Source organism: Diadema antillarum, unplaced genomic scaffold (genome assembly GCF_040938485.1).
Source record: "Diadema antillarum isolate AM-2024a unplaced genomic scaffold, OU_Dant_1.0 seq00000962_RagTag, whole genome shotgun sequence".
Classification (NCBI taxonomy): domain Eukaryota; kingdom Metazoa; phylum Echinodermata; class Echinoidea; order Diadematoida; family Diadematidae; genus Diadema; species Diadema antillarum.
The window spans coordinates 111466-133501 of record NW_027271809.1 but is presented as its reverse complement, the minus strand read 5'-3'; the positions used below and the strand labels follow the sequence as shown (position 1 = coordinate 133501).

The 22036-nt window shown below is 37.5% G+C and overlaps 1 protein-coding gene across 1 annotated transcript; it reads right to left on the bottom strand.

Annotated features, from left to right (window-relative positions):
• Positions 1-890: 890 nt before the first annotated feature.
• On the bottom strand, positions 891-21918 carry LOC139741905 (MAM and LDL-receptor class A domain-containing protein 1-like). Its single transcript, XM_071652478.1, has 15 exons — positions 21809-21918; positions 19834-19963; positions 19099-19192; positions 17797-17934; positions 16193-16467; positions 15693-15783; positions 15097-15261; positions 14333-14604; positions 10198-10288; positions 9273-9470; positions 8232-8506; positions 7057-7147; positions 4848-5018; positions 3137-3411; positions 891-1154 (listed from the first exon to the last, which is right to left on the bottom strand). The coding sequence occupies exons 1-15, from the start codon at positions 21892-21894 to the stop codon at positions 891-893; spliced, it is 2616 nt and encodes an 871-aa protein (XP_071508579.1). The 5' UTR covers positions 21895-21918.
• Between the last annotated feature and the right edge of the window lie 118 nt (positions 21919-22036).

The following is a 22036-nucleotide window of genomic DNA, read 5'->3' as shown; positions in this document are numbered from 1 at the left end:
AAAATAACTGTTTCAAGTTAGAGGTACGCTGAAATTTTGCAAAAACAACCAGGGGCAACCTAGCTCATACATTTTAAGTGAGGCTGTATACTTTATGGTAATACCACGTAACTGGAGAAAGCGAACCGCCTTCGAATATGATTTTCCAAATACATCACTTTACTCATGTACTTTTTCCAGAAAAAAAAAAGTAACAACGCTAGTCATTTCAAGAACAACAATCTCAAGTTGCATAGTTTTGCCTGTAAAAATGGCGATACCTCCCCCCCCCAAAAAAAAAAACAACCCAAACAAACAGAAAAGAGAGAAAATTTTGAGTTTTACTTTAGAGAAATAACAAGATTTATCCGTAATACATGATATTTCGGACCCACTAAACGTAATGCTTTCAGGACATATTGACCCCCTTAAAAAAATCCAACAAAAAATCCAAAAATTATGAAGATCGAGGTATGCAGTTCTGGCAGATCATGGCGGACTATTTGAAACGTTGTCATCATGGTCATTATTTCAGAAGCGAGATAAGTGAATATTTAAAGCAATAGTGAACTTTATTCGACCTAATCGGTTAGTCACAGGGGCCGCGGAATTCGGGAGGGGAAAGGGCGAGGAGCTCAACCTTTTCTTTAAGAAAAATGAATCAAACCACCTTATTGTTTCTTGATCCCTCTGGCCCTTAACCCCACTAAAAAACAAAACAAAACAAAACAAAACAAAAACAAAACAAAAAACAAACAACCTGATTCATCGGGTTTACCTTTTATGCGCAGTCCTGAAATGCTACTGTATGTCTGTTGCAAGTAAATATAATCTCGAAATGAGAAACTTGTTCGAACACATGAACATATCTCCCGCATTTGGCAACCCGAGCACAAAGTATAAAACATGATCTATCCAGGATATCCGTCATCGACCGCAGCGTACTCACCGCTTATGATCTCGTTGATGGGAGGGTCCTCTGTCGCCAAGGCGTCATACCATCTCCACACCAAGTCGGCACTCTCGTTGTTGTCGTATCCACAGAAATCGAGACCCTGTTCGAAGGTGCAGACGGCCTCGGACGGGAAACCCTCGCAGGGCTGGGGGAGGAACTTTATGTCGTCGATGGCAATGTCACTGAGAAAACCCATGCCAGTTTTGCCAACAAATTTGATCTATGATGCAAACAAGCAAAAAGCAAACAAATAAAAGACATCAAATAAAAATAGAAAGAAAAGAATCCAATTTCTGTCGAGTACAACTTTTTACTTTCCTTTTGTTTCATTTTCTTTTTTGTTTTGTCATTTCTTTTTAAGCAAGGTAAGGGGAAAAAGAGGACAGCTGAGTGTGACAGTGAAAATCATTTAAAAATCGAGTCAAACTCATATAGCGAAGAAAATGCAAATTACAAATTTTAATTATGATACTGCAGTGAACATTGCTTATGCGTTCTTAAATCTAAGCTTGAACTTGTCCATATATAAAATTAATCATTTATAGTACTTATGACGATTAATGATTATAACAATGATAATAACAATGGCAATTACGCTCACACTAATGGTAATGTAAACAGTTCAAAATACTTTGTGCTACTACTGCTATTACTACTTCTTATTCCACTGTTACTACTAATGATAGTAGCACGGTGCACTCCCATTATAACAGAGTCCTCGGGACCGGCACTTTTCTGTCGTTATATCGAAATTTCAGTATAACAAAACAAATGTAGTATAATTACAACGACAACATGCAAACCATGCGTGAATTTTTTTTTATTGAATACTCATTATAAGATAAAAAGCAATGTTAAACGCTATGCTATTTCATTAATTTCGTTTTAATTTCATATTTAAGATAGAGCATAAAGTTGTCTGTTATACTTTTAATCTAAATTGTAAAAAAAAAAAAAGAAGAACAAGAATGAAAAGTGATGGCTTGGGATCTGATTACTCTTCTTTATTCCAAAGGTTCGTTGTTGAAGTTTTTTTTTTTTCCCAAAGATTCACTGCTTTGAAAATTTCAAAAAGTTCATTATTCCGAGGTTTCGTTGATGTGAAAAGTGAAATAAAGTTGATTATTCCGAAGGTTAGGTAATCCATAATTGAAAAGCTTCGCTATGTAGGGATTTCAATGTTCCGAAAACGATATAGGGTTTGTAATTCCACAGGTTTGTTTGCATATCCACTTTTTTTTTCACCTTCAAACTATGAGAAACCTTTAAAATTTCATTTTTCTAATTAGCAAACTTCTGACCAACGAAGATTCCTCCTATTCTTTTAATAACGAGCCTTCGCAATAACGAAACTTATTTCTTTTTGATTCCTGAACATTATTATTAACGCACCTTAGGCATACCGCTACTAATGTTAGTCATAACGAACTCTATTTCATTTTCGAATTAACGAACATCAATGTATATATATATATATATATGTATGTATATATATATATATATACTCAGTATATTATATACGATATTAGTAGGCTTCCGAGTAACGAACCTCGAAATTACAAATCTCATTTCATTCCGGATTAAGATAAAATAATGCAAGTTTTCCTTGGAAACAGTGACTGACACAGGAAAAGGACGCAGAGCGATTTCTATTTAAACACACTGAATATGAAGCATTAGCCCACACAGAGACGTTCTGTAACTGATTTTTCTGCAATGATATGCAATTTGGGAGCGATAGACACTTCGTTATAACGGAGCGCATACCTTTTTTGTTTTTATTCTATGTCAATGGCGCTTGGAAATGACTTCCCTATAACGAGAATTTTGTTATGACCGTGTTCATTGTAACGGCAGAGCACTGTCATACCTATTATGATGATGGTTATGTTAATGATTATTATAATAATAATGATAATAATCAAAGAAGACATTGACATAAGTTATATTTATAGGTTACAACGAAGAAAATAAATGCTTCTTTCTTATGCAGCGTATTTAGAGGCCTTGTAAATGACCACAAAATACACTCAATATGAATGAACGACACCATACAAGACTGACTTGTAGACAATTAACACTGTTGTCATGGATTTGCCAAGGGATTTTCAAAATGAGAGTGGGTTCGAGGGATGGAGTAAGGGTTCGGGAGGCTGTTATGGAGAAGACCAAGAAAAAAACTAAGAGAGCAAAGGAGTTTACCTGAAAGTCAGCTCCACCAGTTATCTCAGAAGGAATGTTGACGTTAGCAGGAATCCATTCATCACCACGGTTACCGCTGACGCTGAATAGCAAGATTTCGTCTTCTGTTATGAATGACTGAAGTTTCACTGACAGAGCACCCGTGTCGTCCCCATAGGCGTGATAATAGAATCGGATGCATAGGTCGTCAAATTGGCTATTCATCAACGGCGATACTAGGATTGCATCCTTATCAGGGCGTTGTGGGATGGATGACTCAATATACATATAGTGACCTGGAAAGGGCAAGACGTGGGTTACAGATTGAATTATTTAGGATATTCACCTCACCGGTACACCGTCATTCGTGCTTGGGCCGATATATTCGCCCGATTTATGCCCATCGCCACTGGCAACATTCGAAATTCATGAATAACACCGATTAGCGAAATGCGCGTAGAAGCATTGCCCAGTCATGATTATTAGAGGGTAGGTGTATTTACATAGAGATAAAGTTGCACATATGTCATTACAGGGATTTTTTAAAAGAAAAAAATGAATCCAAGCCATTCCAGCCTTACCACTCCATGGTATATCCACGCTGCAGGGGCTTCATAACGCTTGCACTCAGGCTTATTATACACAACTATTATCAGGTGATCATAGTTTTTACCAAGCAGCATGTCGTCATATTGGCCTATATGTAGGCTGTTTTCGCCATCGGATATAGTTCTTGATAAGATAAAGATTACTGCAATGAACCTCGTCATACTAATTCATGCTTACCACTACACTTTTAATGTACTGTGTCCACCTGACTTTGTGTGCTATTATCACATTTTTTAACATTGCTGTCTTTAATGCAAAAAGTAGACTTGACATTAACTATGAAAACAATTTATGTGTGTACGTGGCTTGGATATTGTAGAATATCACCTCGGTTTATCGTTGATCAAAGTCATAGTCCCCTTTAAATGATATCATTCCCTAGCTGAAATTAGAAATAGACACTACTGGTACAAAATTACCTTTCTTGTATAGATAAATACAAAGAAAAAAATGGCATCACAACGTTGCCGGTTTTTCTTCGTTGTAATTCAACTGCAACGCGCTGACCATACTTATTTGAATGTCGTGGCATGTTGCTTTACTATTTTAACCTGATCAGAATTTTTGCTCTGCTATGCGTAGTCACAATAAAGGCACCTAATACTATCAAATGCAGACTCTGTCTAAATGCCTAAGCCAACCTAAAAATGCTAATCGCGAAATGTAATGAGAAATTGATACACTGTCAGAACACCTTCTTGAGTTACCACGAGTTGTTACAACAGGTTAAGTGCAGACGTCAGTTTCTTATCGATTACTGAGTAATAAGACAGGTGGAATTTGGGGACCGGTCTGGTAAGTTGCACAAAGTAAATATTGAACTACAGAATGCATTTATGCAGTTCATATCCATGTATCTTAAAGATCTGTGGAAAATATGCATGGACTGCTTTCCTCTTGTCCATTGCACAAAATTGGCCTTTATCTGTTGTGCCATATTGACCATGTTATCTACTTTTCTCATCGACACCCGCCAAAAATTCGAAACAATAGGACACAGTGGCAACCATGCACCTAAATATTATATATATACAATAAAGGGGTGAGTGGATAAATTGTTTTAGATCCAGGGAAGAGAGGGAACCAGCTCCTCTGTTAGGTTACTTGGCAACATCATCATCACCTTGTGTTGTACCACGGGTGTGGTCGAACCTTGGTCCCGTGTGGTCCGACGGCGTGCTTCCGGAGTGTCTGACCCAGTCGAAATCATCAGACGGATAGTTGATGTACCCGCATAACGTACCGTCTTGCTCGAAATCACAGTCGACTCCCCACGGAATGGGTTTCTCAGTAGCTGGGAAAATAATGATGTCGACAGTGGTAACGATAGTGGTAGTAATAACAAGAATAATGATAATAATAAAAACTACAGAAGCACTCTGAGAGCGCAGACCTCCTCCAAGCATGCAGCTCATTTCCACCCCCCTGATCCTGTTCTTCCACAGAGATCAGTGATATCCACCCATACGTACTTGCAGCATTGTGTGCTGAAAGCCGCCCGATTTCCTAACATAGAAGCCTTTGTTACGTCATAGACACTCAGCTGCACGGCGCGCCTCGCCCTAGCAGAAACTAGAGCACGCACTTTAGTGCGCGCATGCAAACCTCAAATACGCGCAGCCTGAACTCCCAAGTTCATTGACCCTACCTGCCAAAATGTCAAAAATCCTTCATTATTTCCCTAACAATTCTCGGATCACTACCAAAAGTTAATCGTTTGTTACTTGTGTCATTCTCAACCTTTCCTGCAAGTTTCATCCCAATCCGTTGACTACTTTTTGAGTTATTTTGCACACGGACAAACTAACAAACACACAAACACACAAACCAACGGTAACGAAAACATAACCTCCTCCCTTGGCGGAGGTAATAACAACAATAATGTCGACGATGATTACAATAAACGCAATTGCGTGATAAGAATAACAGAGTCGTGTAAGGAAAGAACATCTGTTTTGTTTTGTTTTGTAATGAAAAATAGACATACGTACGAACATGTACGGGAATATCGAAGTTTCACCTGTATGGGTTTTGGAAACGACCACATAATATGCAAATAAAATGAAGTGACGGAGACATCACCCAACAGCACTTTTGCAGATTCGAGCACAAATGTTTGCTGACAAATCATGATTTCTTTGTTAGAAATGCAGCGTATACGAACCCTTTCCCAAAAATGGTCATTATTGATATGATGTGATATGATGTAGGGACAATGGGTATCTTCTTCAATTTAATTTATGTGTGTAATTTATTTATTCATTCATGTTTTCTAATATATAGGGTAGGCACATTTAGTTTGCTAACTGCTTTGCAACTGCGCCCGCAGTATAATACACCCCCAAATGACAAATGGTAATATGATTCACAAAAATGCAAAAACAGAGAAATAAATAAGAGAAATACACTTAACCACATTCATTGCCTGTTACATGTACCTCACAAAATTGGAAAAGGGAGAGTAACACTGTGAAGAATGTACGAATGTATGAAGAATGTGACAATAAGAAAATGAAAAATACCAATTGTTGGACTGAAAGAAGAAAAATCAAAGCATGCACATCAATGTTAAACAATTTGTTTGTGATATATTCAGAGACGGAAGTCAGTTGCACTGCAATGGGGAGTCCGAAATGATTGTTTAAAAAAGATAGTGTGCATGTCAATTATGGTGAGACGATTACATCCAGGCATAAAACGTATTATAATTTGTTTTAAAATAAAGAATGATGATAATAATGATATCAATAATGATGTGGTCTCATTTACCCAGTATGGTCCCCTCAGTTTTGGCATTGCTCTCCCAAACAACCCTCCCATTACTATTTTAGCGCTGTCGGTTACCCATTCATCCACCCTGGTCAAGAGGTACGATGTATGTGAAACATTCTTCTTAAAAGAAGTAATAAAATTCTGTTTACAAATTGAGAACTTCACGCACAAAATGAAAACGCCCAACTATTTTCAATAATAAATCAATTCAAAATCGAAGATATGACTATAAAGTAGAAATACTGCTTGAAGTCACAGGTTTGGATATTAGCCTTTATGTGATTTTGTGATCACCAAGCTATCCATATCTTTCAGTCACATAGTTTGATTCATAGATTGTTAAAGATATCAATAGTAACTTCACAGAGTGTAACATGAGATTAAGAAAAGAATAAACAGGCAATTATTTAAATCAACAAATATAGTCAAGGGAGGAATTTGGCTGTGATCCATAGGGATTAGAACATATTGTACAACATGTACCCTCTCTCACCAGTGAATTTGAAAGGCAATTTTTATTCCATTTGAGCAAAAACTCTCTGAGAGGCCTATTCACGTACCTGTACCACAATTCCCAGATATAATTTTAATGTCGTCTACAGCGATCTCTGAAGAATACCTGGACCGTCCACATATTGCCTCGAACAAGATCTGGCCAAGGAAATCCACAAACATTTTTTTTTTCAAAAGTGTTCAACTGCATCTGTTCAGAAAGAAAGTACTAGAAACACTCGTGTCTAAGAAATTTGAAGTTGGAATCAAATCGGAGTGAGAAATGTCGAAATTATTACTTTATTCTTATTGTTATTATATATAATTTGTATTATTATTATAATCATTATCATTTATTGATTATTAATATAATTATTATCATTACTAGTATTACTGTTATCATCATCATTATTATTATCATTAATATTATTATAATCGTTAATGTTATTATCATTATTATCAATGTTATCGTAGTAACTTTTTTTTTTCAAAACTTGCGTTCATGCGTAAATATTTGCGTGATAACATTGCACTTGGTTGGTAAGGACACTAAGAGTGACCTGGGATGCTGCTATTTTTTTTTTACTTTGTACTCTTTTACACTATTAGATTATGAGTTATTGATGCGTTACCTACACTCAGATCATACAACGGACAACAGAAACTGCAGATTGCGATTGATTTTCTATTTAAAAAAAAACAATGAATACCAGTGTAGTAGTACATTTACGGATTAAAAACTATTACATTTAGGGTGGATGTTGCACATAGGGTTAACATGGGACTGCATGACATCTAGGGTGGTTATTACATTGTATTTTAAGGTTGACATGTAAGCCTATTACATTTAGGCTTGCCTTTAGTTATTACATTTAGCATTAAAATGTATTACACTTAGGGTTGTCATATCATCTACGGGTAAGGTGTATGATATTTACGGTCGTTATCATATTCAGCACACAGCATTAAAATGTTTTACATTTAGGGCCGTTATCACATTTAAGGATTACGATGTATTACATTTAGGGTGTAAATAATATTTAGGGTTGGCATATATTACATTTAGTGTTGTCTCCGGTTATTGCATTTAGGGTTAAAATTATTACATTTAGGATTGACTCAATTATTACATTAAGCGTTAAAATGTATTCTAATCATTTAGGCTACTTATTACATCTAGGGTTAAGGTGTATTACATTTAGAGTTACTATTACATTTAGGGGTGATTCCCCTGTTTGATTACCTCGAACGATTCTGGGGAAGGTGGTAGATCCATTTGAATTTCGAACCACATCTTTCCCTTGTCTCCGTACGCAAAAGTGATTGGATCCATCCTGCGGGTGCCGCCCCATGGACGAGTGTAGATGCTTAGGAAATCCACAGCGTAACCGTACATGTACGCATAGAGCGACAGGCAGCGGGTTTGGCCTGATGCCGCGAGAAGCGGGGATATCATGATGGCGTTGTCGCCTAAAGTTGCTCCATTTATGGGTCTGGGATCAAAACTCAGGTAGTACCCTTCAGAATAGACAACATAAAGATTTAACAACAATAACCACAACAACAATAACAACAACAAGTTTCTTCCCTGATTGGTCGAGATATCTTGCTATGTTCCCTCAGGATGAAACAGTCTTTCATCATTTCGTTATGGCTGTAAAAAGTTCCGATCATCCTATTATTAAGAAAGGATTACTGAATCTGGAGTGTTACATTCAGTTATGCCATTCTCGCGTATAATAATGTATATCATCAAGAAGTTTAGGTTAACAGTTATACTCTCAGTATTCCCAGCCAATAATTCCTTAGCCTTGGTTGTGCCCCTTTCCTTCTTCCCTTGCTATTGTCTCTTCTGTGCTGACTTCATTTGCTAGCCGTTCAAAAAAAAAAAAAAAAATGTTTCGTGTAGTTAAGGGGAGGAGAGTGAAAAGAAAGGAGAATGCAAGAACTAAAAGAAGGAAAATGGAGGGCTAGTTTTCTTGTGTCTGATTCCACGTACGAACTTATTCTTGCATTCTTTCCTCATGAGAGGAAGGCATGGCATGAAACATTGAAATTGTTAGCCCGAGAAACTGAGCCTTCTCGAAGAGTAAAACGACGTCCCAAACCTAACTAAATTGTATTGGTAATAATTATGCACTCTTTCCATTGTCACCCGCTATTACTGTAACTGTTAGCTGAACAGTTTTGTTCTCCCTTTGTACAATGCATCGTATCTTTTCTTCCTAACACGACCCAACTTGACTATACGTGCTGTAATAAATCAAGAGATAGCTCGTCTTGCCTGCAGCAGTCCCCAACGTGTGGTCGGTTCCAGGTCCCGTGTAGGTTGAGGTGCTCGACCCTCTACCCTTGGCTCTGGACCAGTCCATATCATCATTATCTTTCATGTTTATGTAGCCACAATAGTCCGTCTCAAAGTCACAGGAAATGTCGTTGACTGCGGGAGGCTTGGTAGTCGGAGGGGGCGCTGTTGTAACAACTGCAAGGATGACAACGGTGAGTATGTTTAAACATCTTTCTGTGTTTAATGATAAATGGTTTGTGATTAAGAGGTGGAGATGGAAGCTTAAAAGTGTTTTATGCTCCCAAGATAACGATATTTCATTGATTTACATATTCCTCAGTAATAATGCTAATAATGCATGTGACTGTAAATGCAAATTGAATACAGAAATAATTTCATTCCACAAAAATCTCCAGTTGTATTTATTTATTTATACGCAATATCAAGAATATGCTTTGGCCAGTGCTCTGTAGGAATTACGGATTTCATTCTTTACAAACTCATTTATCATTGCTTATTCGCTACGTATATAATTCATCAGTTACAGTGGAAAGCATTTCGTGCTCATATTAAGTAGCAGAGGGAAATGAATATCACGTAGTTATATTCAAACCTGCGAGTGAAACCTTTTTTCTCGAGTTGTCACACTCCAAAATGTGTTATTTGTTACGTTTTTCAAGCCCTCCTTCAAATCCCCTTTCAATGTACGTTATCTTTACAGATGCCTTAGGTCGTTATTCCGTGAAGGGAATACCAATACTTTTCCAGGGCTACAAGCCTATTGACATGGCAAGTTCAGAAGAGTTCGCGTCTAATTCTCTTCATTAACAACACTTCTACATCACTTCAAAAACAACTTATGCAGCTATATCTATACATAAACTGCGCATGAGTAGGAAAACCTGTAACCTTGTTAACTTACAGGGTGGGCAGTCTTGACCCTCATACAACATGACGTCATCAATTGCGATATCGTCTCTGTTTTTGTCTCCTGGTGACGCTTCAAAAACAATCTAAAACGATGGGATGAAAACGAAAGAATGTTATGATTATCATGGTATCGTAAACGAGCGAATAAAGTTTATAGTATAAGCATTTCGTTAGTGAAGTTTCAGGTTCAAGTTTCAAGTTTATTTCATATTTCCACTTTCTCAGTGATGGGATTACAAAATGATTGACAGTAAAACAAAAGTACTAAATATATACAACCATATCTTATGTTTGAAGAAAAAAAAGACAAACAAACATTACACACAAATATAAATGGTCGTTATCATCTGAAGATATCACAAATAAATGTCAGAAATATGATGGGTCCTACATAATAGCACTGATGCTTGTAAAAACTGTAGGTTCCCGAATTTATAGGCGTGAAATTATACGGAGAACGGACATGTTATCTCGACCAACTTAAATTGTACCAGTGCAAGATCAGTATTAAAAACGAACTATCGAACCACATGAATACTCTAGTATCGCTTAAACGAGACTGTACATATTTCGCCGTGTTTACACACACACACAAAAAAAAAAGTGCTATAACGATATCGTTAAATAACTTGGAGCTGCAGACAAAGACAAAAGACTGGGGGTATTAAAAAAATTTAAAAAAAATGTTGCTAAGAGCCGGGTAGTGTGTAAAGCATCCAGCTTTATTCGTTCACGAGTAATTTGAATAGTAAGTAATTGAATAGATTTGAATAATACGTAATTGAATAGATTAGAAAGTAATTTGATATATGATATTCATTAGAAAATAATTTGATATATGATATTCATAACAATTACATCTATGAACAAAGACAAATGAATATCTAAAAATGTGTATATATATATATATATATATATATATCAAGAGCTACGGGTTAGAAAAAATAAAGATGAAGCTGGTATCTGGACGGTGCCTCTTTACAGGATAAAGACAAAAATGGATAAATAGTAAAGAGGTGATGAAACAAATATCTACACTTCTGATACATATACATACATACGTACATATACGTAATATGATAAAAACAGTGATAGTAATGGTACCACTAACAGAAAAAAATATGATGAAATAATGATCATGCCAGTCATGACGTCAAAGATATCAAAGACGATAATTCAGAGCAGAAAAACAGACAAAGTCAACTTCGTAAACGTAGGCCAGCCTGGCCTTAAACTTTGTGCTTACTAACCCCTGTCTTGTATACTGGTTCACAATAAAGACCTTTACTACGTTGCATTTGGAGCAACCGTAAATTAGTCTCGGACTTAAGAGTCTGCTGCAGCCGTCATATTTGAGATTCACAGAGCCATTAAGCAATACAACTGTGTATGTATGTATGTCTGTATCTATCTATCAATCTATCTATCTATCTATGTATTGTTTCTTGTTACTTAACGGATATTGTCCATGATAATATTGATATTGACAGCTTATCCTAAGCTCGTATATTTTTACCCTATAAGTACTGTATACTGTCTAACAAGGCAATTGCCAAATTGTGTCTCGCCCATTCGCGTACAAGGAATTAATATTTTTTTATAACTCCCAGAAGTTAATTGACCTGCTTATGACCTTTGACCTTGTGGTGACCTTCAACACCCTAAGGGACATTTACCATCCAAGTTTGGTCACAAACGGACAAAGGGATCAAAAGTAATGAGCCATAATCGAAACGCGCCATAAAAACTTAACATAGGGCCCTAAAAATTTGTTGACCCCTTTCTGTGACCTTTGACCTTGTGATGACCTTAAACTCCCCAGGGACATCTACCGTCCAAGTTTGGTCACAAACGGACATAGGGATCAAAAGTTATGAGCCACAATCAAAACGCGCCCTAAAAACATAACATTGGGACATAAAAGTTTGTTGACCCCTGTCTGTGACCTTTGACCTTGTGACGAGCTTCACCTCCCCAAGGGACATCTTCCATCCAAGTTTGGTCACAAACGGACAAAGGGATCAAAAGTTAAGAGCCATAAATGAAATGCACCCTAAAACTTAACATTTGGCCCTAAAAGTTCGTTGACCCCTGTATGTAACCTTTGACCTTGTGGTTACCTTCAACTTCCCGAGAGACATCTACCATCACCCAAGTTTGATTGCCATTGTAGCAACATGTGCTGAGTTACGTGTGATAAGAGAGTTTTGCAAGTAAACTTTAACGTATGACCTCAAATGACCTTTGACCTTATCATGTGACCTCTTACGGCACCATAACATGAAGGTACCCCCAGTGCATCCATCACCTAAGTTTGATTGCCATTGTAGCAACATGTGTCGAGTTACGTGTGATCAAGGAGGTACTAGGCTTGCCTTGTACCACCTTGGTGTGATAAGAGAGTCTTGCAAGTAAACTTTAACGCATGACCTCAAATGACCTTTGACCTTATCCTGTGACCTCCAACGGCACCATAACATGAAGGTACCCCCAGTGCATCTATGACCCAAGTTAGGTTGTAATCCAAGCAACTTATGTGAAGTTATTTGTCAAAAGAGAGTCTTGCAGGTAAACTTTAACATAGAAAAGAGAGTCTTGCACATACTCTTTAATATATGACCTCAAATGACCTTTGACATCATCACATGACCTCTGACAACACCATAACATGAAGATACCCCTAGTGCTTCTATCACCCAAGTGTGGCTGCCATTGCTGTAACAGTTGCCAAGTTATGCATCATAAGAGAGTCTTGCAGGTAAACTTTAACATTTGTGACGGACGACGGACGGACGACGGACGGACGACGGACGGACGCCATTTGGATCCCTTAGTCTCGCCTTCACCTCCGGTGGGCGAGACAAAAAGGATCGAGTGAAAAAAATGTTCACGCTTGAAGCAGTGAATAACAGAAAAGAGTGAATTTGGAGTGAAATTGGAGCGAATTCTGAGTGAAAATGTTCATTTTCACTCGTTTTCGAGTGACCTCAGGGATCACCCCAAAATCTTCGAGTGATCCCTGAGGTCACTCCAAATGAGTGAAAATGAGCAGTTTCACTCAAAATTCACTGCAAGTTCACTCTAAATTCACTTTTTTTTTGTATTCACTCTTTCAAGAGTGAATATTTTCACTCGATTCTTTTAGAGAGTATGCTTCTATCACAACAGCTAACAAATGCTTTTATTCAATGTAGATACATTTTTGGTGGATATGCAATGTAATTGTTTAGCGAGGGATCCAAACTGTGCTTTTTAGTTGATCACCCTCTTCCATCACTTAATTTACTTCTTCATGTCATTCCTGCAAAGTATTGTTTTATACTATTATACGTTCTTTTGCACATACATTAAATACTATTCTTTACAGTGTGTATACTTCTGTACTTTTTGCTTGAATACGTTTTGTTATGTGTCGTCTTTTATTTGATGGAAATTAAGAAATTGATATCAATTGAACTGAATTAAAAACACACTCTCGATGAGGGTACTTTAGGGGTAATTTGTTGGAGATTATACAACCCGGAATGCGTTGATTTCTTCTGGCATTTTCAAAAAATCTATTGCAAATTACATGTATAACCGGGGGCGGGTGGGGGGGGGGGGCAGGAATACAAACGATCCCAACCAGATACTTAATGCAATTTGCATGAGTACTCAGTAATAATTATCTCACAACAAAACTATTCACTTTGTGAATAGTGGTTATTTGGATCACACATACCATGTGGTGTATATTCTAGAGTGAGTTTTATGGCAGGAAAAGCAGTGCCACAGCTACTTTGTTTTTCTCTACTCTATAACTGTTTTTACTACAATTATAACAAAAGCTACCGATATTTCTAACAAACCAACTTCCACGCACAACTCAACGTCTGAAAGTACTACAGACTGCTACTTGCGAACATAGTCAAACAGTCGTTTTAGAAGTAGTGACCGAAGTGTAGTCAATCAGTAATTCGATACCGACAATAATTTTCTCTTGTTGTGGTTTAATGAACACAAAGGAAACTGAAGTAAAGATGTGCCCTTTACCACGCTTACTCAAATTCATGTCGATGTAGATGACCATGTCTATTTCCCTCTAACTTTAGAGCTTTGGAATAATCCAGCCCTCTAAACTTACGTACCCTGACGTTGCCACTGTTTGCCGGAATTTTGAAGTTGGTGTAATGCCAGTAGTTCCCCTGGTCCGACGACTTCGTCCAGACCCGGTTGTTCCCCGGCGGTGTCCCACCATCGGGCATGATGTAGACGTTCATTGTCTCGATATCGTCACCAAACATGTGGTACCAAAATACAACGCACGATGACCTTGCGTTTGATTTTGCCACCGGAGAAATCAGACGAGCCTTGTCGGCTGAGTTTAGGGAATACGTGCTGGTAATGAAGACGAAGAACCCTAGTAAGAGACACAAACGAAAATGATAAATTTAAAGCAGTCATCGCAGCCTCTGTAGGCATGCACAATTGACTCTCTTTAAAATAATATTGATGTCATTAAAACATTTTGAAGACTTTGCAAACACATACACTCACAGACACATGCACACATACATTATGTTTATTTATATGTGTATATATATATTCGTGTGTTCGTAAGGTTGATAAATGAATAACGATCAATTAAATCAATAAATGTATTTGTATACATTCATAACTTTCAAATTACTCCGTCTTATCCAGAATGAACGTTGTAAAAACTTTTGACTAAAAAACTATACCACCCCTTGAAGTAATTTGTGTTATTCCCTTTGTTTTCATACCTCAATTATAGTCAGTAATATTACGAAGTTATACGTCAAATCGATTGAATTCAGATGTTCTCCTTTTGACAGGGTCTCTGTGGATTTCACTTGCTTATCTTGAGGTGGGTTGGCGACCTTTGCCTTACCCAACTCATCTCCCCTCGTATGGTCGACGGATGGACCGGTGAAACCATCCTTGGTTCCTCGATTCCTCCAAGACCAGTTGAAATCATCGGTTTTATCCTGCTCATAGTGGCAGAGAGTCGCCTGCTCGAAGTCGCAGGATACACTCGTGACGTCATCCACGATGTCTTGCAAAAGCGTTGAGAAAAACAAAATAACAACAACATGATAATGTGCATTCAATATGATGATTGACATACATTTTATAGAACACACACAATCTGCACCGTGCACACGTTGACTAAGCGGTTTGACTAATAGGTTTAATAGCCAGGAACCATCCTTTATTAAGGGTATTAAGGAAGACGGTCATTGACCGTAACATTTCTTTTCCCAAAGTACAAGAACTGGCAAGGCATTCATGGATGCTTATGTATAGGTCTAATAATAAAGTTAATATTGGAAGCATAATATCAAATTAAATCTGTCAATATCTCATTTCATAATCATTTGTTTTTTCAAAGGGAAAAGAACCAAAATTAACTCTTTGTTCAAAATTGGCTTCGCAAGTCTGAAACACCATGGTAACAAAAAATACATAGGGACTCTCATTGCTTACGATGTCCGGGGCAGCCGTAGCTGGTAATCACGATGTCATCCAACGCGATGTCACTGGTATAACTCCGTCCCCTAATCGCCTCGAAATACAGCTGTGAGTTTAAACACACACACACACACACAGAGACACACAATTGAATATATGAAATATAAAAATCCCATGAACACAGCATTAAGTAATAGGTTTAAAGTGTATCCAGTATGATGTACTTGCTGCAGATAACCTCATGGCTATGGTGAGTACCATTTTCTTCGATTGTGTTACGTGCTAGGCCTTGGTCTTTAAGCTTGCAGGTCAAACATGTTGTTGCGCTTTTCTTCTGGACGGGGAGGGGTTGGATTAGACGTAAAGGAAAGAGAAAAAAAAACTTATCTAGGACAGGTTTCAAGACATACTTGAATGAAGAGACACAGTAGTATCGGCAGGATTTTCTCCCATCCCTTCCCCCTTTCTTTTCCATCAACTCGTCAGCCCATGTCAATTATCACAAGAATATTCACGTTAAAATCCCTCGGTGTCTTTATCTCTGCTTCGGCGCCCCTCCAGATATCCCCTCTGTTTCCGCTGATCCACCAAATGGGATCGCCCAGTTGCGTGGAGCTGTCGTTGCGCAGGTAGACGCTCAACTCGCCTACAGTCTCGCCGTACATGTGATAGTAGAAGACCACGCAGAAGGTTTCCTTGTCGTTGCCTTGGACACCGCGAAAGAGCGGAGTGATGATGCGCGCCTTTTTATTGGCTGTCAGCCCAGACGCTTCGATGTAAACGTAATAGCCTGCAACGATTCAATATTGTCTTTAGAATCTAACCTATCATTACAAAGGTGTTTATACGTTATGTTCATGGAAGTGAGCCGGTAAGTGTTAACCGATGGGATAAATCCATACAGAACTGCTCACTGAAAAAAAAAAAGAGTGTCCACTCCAACGTTACTGGTATTATCCCATGTTACCAGACCCTAACTGTGTTTAGGAAATGTATTTGCAGGAAATATTGAGTAAGTAAATAATCTTCAAGTTCATTTACATCACATTTGTAAACAAGAATGATCATTATTATTATTATCATTATTATATTCCACATACTAAGAATCTTGCCATAGGATTTGCCAAGAGCTGATCATGTGATAACGCGTAGTTTTGCCCATCACATCACCTGACAAGAAAAGTTCGTTACACTCTATGATGATAGTCATTTTGTTTCGCTGGTCTCTTAGTCCACACAGTCCTAACGACATGTGGTATAACTTACAATTTTGAGTACGCGCGAAATGAAAGTGCGTTGCACTGTGGTCTATCATTTGACCTGGGTCAAGTGATAGACTACAGTGCATTCTATTTCGGTGCCATCCCGCACGCGCGGGGAGCGGAGCAAATTTGTTGTTTTGTCATCTACGCGCATACGTTACAAAGTAAACTACGTACCATAAGCCCTGAGGATACCCTAAGACAAACGGTTTCAGATGTGGAATAAAATGGGAATATCTAGGACCCTGGATGTGGAATATAAAGCAAATAATCAACTTTTAGTTTCAGGCAATAAGACAAACTATCACTTCCTCGGCGATCTGAATGTGTACGCTATCTTTCCTCAGCTGCGCTTCGGAAAGATAGCTACATCCAGATCGCCTCGGAAGTGATAGTTTGTCCCATCACCTTCACTAACGTTAATTATTTGCTTATCATTATTATCAATCTTAATATCATTAATATTATTGTTATCATTATCATTATTATTAGTAGTAGTATTAGTATTATTATCATTATTATTATTATTATTATTAGGCCTATTTTGCATTTAGCACCAATAGTGAGTCTACCTCGGAGACCATGTTTATGCCAACGTTTACTTGTTTGTGTTAAAGCAAAACTACTTTCAAAGTCCATGAAGTTCCGTCAAGGTAAAAGCACCAGGACTGGATGATGATACAGACACAACCAACTTTTCATGACTTTAGAAGCAATATGAATGTGCTGGGGTTTTTATTTCATTATATGTATAATCATTGAAATAAATTACATAATATGTATATAAGATATAACATCCAGGCGATTGCTTTTGCCTTAGCATTCGTGTACATTTAAAAATTCTCAGAAATATTCACCTTTTCCGCTGGTGTGATCAGAGCTGGGACCAGTGTCCGTCGAGCTTGTCGAACCCTTCTTTCGGACGAAGTTAAAGTTGTCCGTGGTATCCTGTTTTATACCGCACCAGCCGCTGTCAAAGTCGCATTGGAAGGACTCTGAAACGGAAAGTTGTAGAAGACTAGGCGTTGTGATGTGAGATGTCAGTAATAGATATGATAAAAGTGATGATGACAGCGTTGAGTAATGACGATGATGATGATAGTAGTAGTAGTAGTAGTGATAATGATAACAACAACAACAATAACAACGACAATAGTAATAATGATAATGATAATGATAATAATAGTAATAATAACAACAATAATAATAATAATAATAATATAATAATGATGGTAATAATAAAAATGATAATAACAATAATCAAGTATTTGAAGTGACCGAGTAGAATACTCAAAGAGCTCATAGAGACATCAATCCATTCAAATGTTCCATTCAAACTAGTGTTTTCTAGCACATCCTGAAAGACGTACTGGAAATATGAATTAGTTTTGATTTTTTTTTGTTAGGAAAAGTTCATTCCAGACACACGCTTGTACCTCTCCGTGAGATATCCTTTCTCTATATTCAAATGTATATGGCGAGGTTTTTTGCCATGCATTAGCGACGTTCGAGAAAGCAAAGCAACGAAGCGAAGGTGAATGTCGAAGAGGGATGCCCCCCTCCCCCCTTCCACGGCAAGGAGCTGTATACCATTATATTTCCGTTCTGTAGATCGACAAAATGTAATATTTGGGCTCATTCTGCTAGAGAGATATGGTGACAAAATATCACCTTTGGTTCGGAATTCGTGTTTTTTGTTTGTTTTCATTTTTAGGGGAAGAGGTTATTATGTTTGAGAACAAAAGTTTGAGAAGCATGTGAGCGTGGGAAAGATTTATGGAACTCCAGACTTGGTAGATCTGTCATGAATATTCTTACTAAAGTAATTATAATACGCTTTCCCCTGTGGATTAGGGCAGCAAACATCATCACTGAAGCAACATTATGCCATTGATTATACCACTGACGACATAATCATGTTACCAGCAAATATCAGCAATTGTTGCATTGCAACTGCCATGATTACGATCTCAGTCAAAGTCTATTATGCTGACGACGCCGTCAAAAGCTCAAACAATGGAAAACAACAGCCTTGAAAAAGGAGGTAACAATGGTGTCATTATCCATGTCATCAGTAGTTTGCTGAATTATCACAGATTTTATTTTCTAAATTGATGGAGTTATATGACAGTATTTGCAGCAGATGTTTAACAACCTACCAAGAGGACAATCGCCGTTTGCGTTAATGACCTCAATGTCATCAATGGCAATGTCGGATCGTACGCCCGATCCGATCTCCGCCTCGAAGACGACCTGTATGCACAGAAAAAAAAAACAACATCAACAAGCAATAAGGTGATATTTGAGTCAAATATATTCACATTTTACAATAGCACATATATCACTACTACTGCTACTACTACCACTACTACTACTACTTCTATTACAATAACTACAACAACTACTACTATACAATTATTGCCACCACTCGTAATTACTACCGTTATCATTTTTGTTACTTTAAAAAGTCATAATTGTTATCATTATAGATTTTTTGAATTATTGGTATTATTTCTATAATCCCTGTTATCATTATAATCATTATGACCACATCTCGTAGTTCTACTCCTATACAGCTATCAACGCTTTCGAGAATACTCCTATACCTGTCATGCCTGTACACTCCACTTCAAATGGGGAAGTGGTGCCGCTTTAAAGACTTGCATACATATTCGCAAACATACATGTCCATAATCATCATTATCTCACAGACACATATACACGCACACGCATATACACACATCCACACATAAATTGTACACATACACACACACCCCCGCGCGCACTAGCGACAGGAACGAAACTAAACAGGTCGCCAGTTACAACGTTACTATTCACAGCCAAAGATCATCCACATTAAAACTCAAATGCTGTCTCCGTGATGAATTTATTACCTCGGCGAATTGATCAGAACTCATCTTCGGAACCGTAGCAACTCCTCGGTACCACTGTTTGCCCTGTTCCCCCGATCTCTCCCACAAGGGGCTACCGAGCGTTGACGATGTGTTTGCCCTGGCATACACTCTGTAGTTGACGAACAGGAACACGAACGAATATCCATGGAAAACATAAATGGTGTTGTCAAGGGTGGTAAAGGAAAGGCATTGGGCTTACTATATAACTTTCTCCTTCTCGCCATCAAGTCGTTTTGGGGGAATATACGACAAACACAGCTGCCAGCGTAAAGAAATCGTTTATAAGCTACAACAGAACTCTTCACCAAGTCTTATATTTTGTCAAGAGCGTAATGATCATTTTTGTTTTTGTATACTTTAACTTGACTTCGACTGAACGAGAAGTGTATTATATCGTGATCAATTCAGGGGATGTTATAATCATTCATGATGTGAAATACGACTGCAAAGAGAAGAACACTAAAAGTACTAGTAGACAGGGTAAAATAGCACTATTGTAACTCAGTATGATATACTCGAGGGGCTGTCTATTCTTGAGGTTCCTAGTTAAAGTCCTCTAGCTGCAACCTCTGGTTGTGCCCCTAAGCAAAGTGCTTAATATTCCAGGAAGTTTCAAGCGGTCTCGTCGGTCCCGTGGTCGACGCTTGCTGACAAGCATTCATGACTTCGTTTAACAGCAGCAGGACATACAAGTCAATTCAGTCAATCAAATGCAAATACAACAACGAACGACGTCGGACTATTGTTGACTGTAAGGAATTGTCGCTGGCTCTTTTCAAAATATATCAGTTTGTTGTTGCTGTTATTATTTTTTCTTTCAGTGTTAAAACAAAAATCGTTAGATACAAATAGGCCAACACGTAAGATAAAATTTCATGCGAAAACAAATCACGTCAGGTAGACCATCACCGGAAGTGAAAATGCCTATTACTTCCGGGTCTTTTGTCAAAATAGATAGTGAAGTGGAAAGAAATTGAAATTGCAGCACATAGGTCTATACGACATTGTGATTACATTAAATTAGAAGGAAAAAAAAATGTCAGTATAGCTGGGCTAACAGCAATGGCAAATATAAATGAAGGGAGGCGTTAGGGTTCTGTTCAACTTATTCAAAGGGACCCCAAAATAGGATAGCTGACGTAAATCATCAAATATGCCATTATGTGATGATGCAGCTCTGTATATATGGATTTAGAGATGATTGTAAAATGCCCTCCCCTTATGCTTATATATATATATATATATATATATATATATATACATATATATATACGTATATATATATATATATATATGTATATATATATACATATACATATATGTATATACATATATATATATATATATATATACACATATATATATATATATACACACATATATATTTATAGATAAATACATACATACATACATACATATAAGGCATATTTCCAGGGAGGGGGGACAGAAACCCCGCTGGCATTGTTTTTTATTTGGTTTCCAAAGTTGTCATGCTTGAAGTCTGAACAGAAACTCAAGAAGTATTGTGAAAATAATTGGAAATGACTGCACTTATTTGTCCTAAATATTTACATTATATAACGTGAACACAAATAGAAAATAAAGTGACACACAAATTGATATCAGAAATAGTTGGAAAGTAAAAAGAAAAAAAATCCGAACCTTGATTTGTAACTACATTTGACGAATTCCTTGATACTTTATAGATAATCACGATTAGCTTCCTAGAATCTGAGAGTGTAGATCATTGTAGATCGACATCATTAGCACATCTCGACTAGGATAGTGGCTACAATATTGTGATGAGTATTAAGTCTGATAAGAGTGCGCATTATATGGTGTAAATGTTTAAACATACACGCTTGTGTGTGTGCATGCAAGTGTGTAAACTTTTCAAGTTAACTAATAGAATTTAGTGGAATTCGAAATTGACTTTTTTTCGCCTATTTAATACCTTATAGATCCCATGTGTTCGCCCAACATGAAGTAGTAGAACTGAACACACTGCGCCTTGGAGGCGGACTCAGCTGGGCTAATCATTCGCGCCTTGTGGCCATTCTGCTGGGGAAGTGAAGCTTCGGCGTACATGTAGAATCCTGCAGTGGTCAAAGGAAAAACAGACTTTCTTTTTCAGTACAGTTATAGAGGATTTAAGTTTTGTTTGATCTTTGTTATCTTTAAG

What these genes read in the sequence shown, in the direction of transcription:
- LOC139741905 (XM_071652478.1), bottom strand. Translation starts at nt 21,894, where the DNA reads ATGATTAGCCCAGCTGAGTCCGCCTCCAAGGCGCAGTGTGTTCAGTTC. An exon ending in CTACGGCTGCCCCGGACATC is followed by an intron (nt 15,262 to 15,692) that starts GTAAGCAATGAG and finishes CGCTTTTGCAAG; the next exon opens with ACATCGTGGATGACGTCACG. An exon ending in GGGTCAAGACTGCCCACCCT is followed by an intron (nt 9,471 to 10,197) that starts GTAAGTTAACAA and finishes TCATCCTTGCAG; the next exon opens with TTGTTACAACAGCGCCCCCT.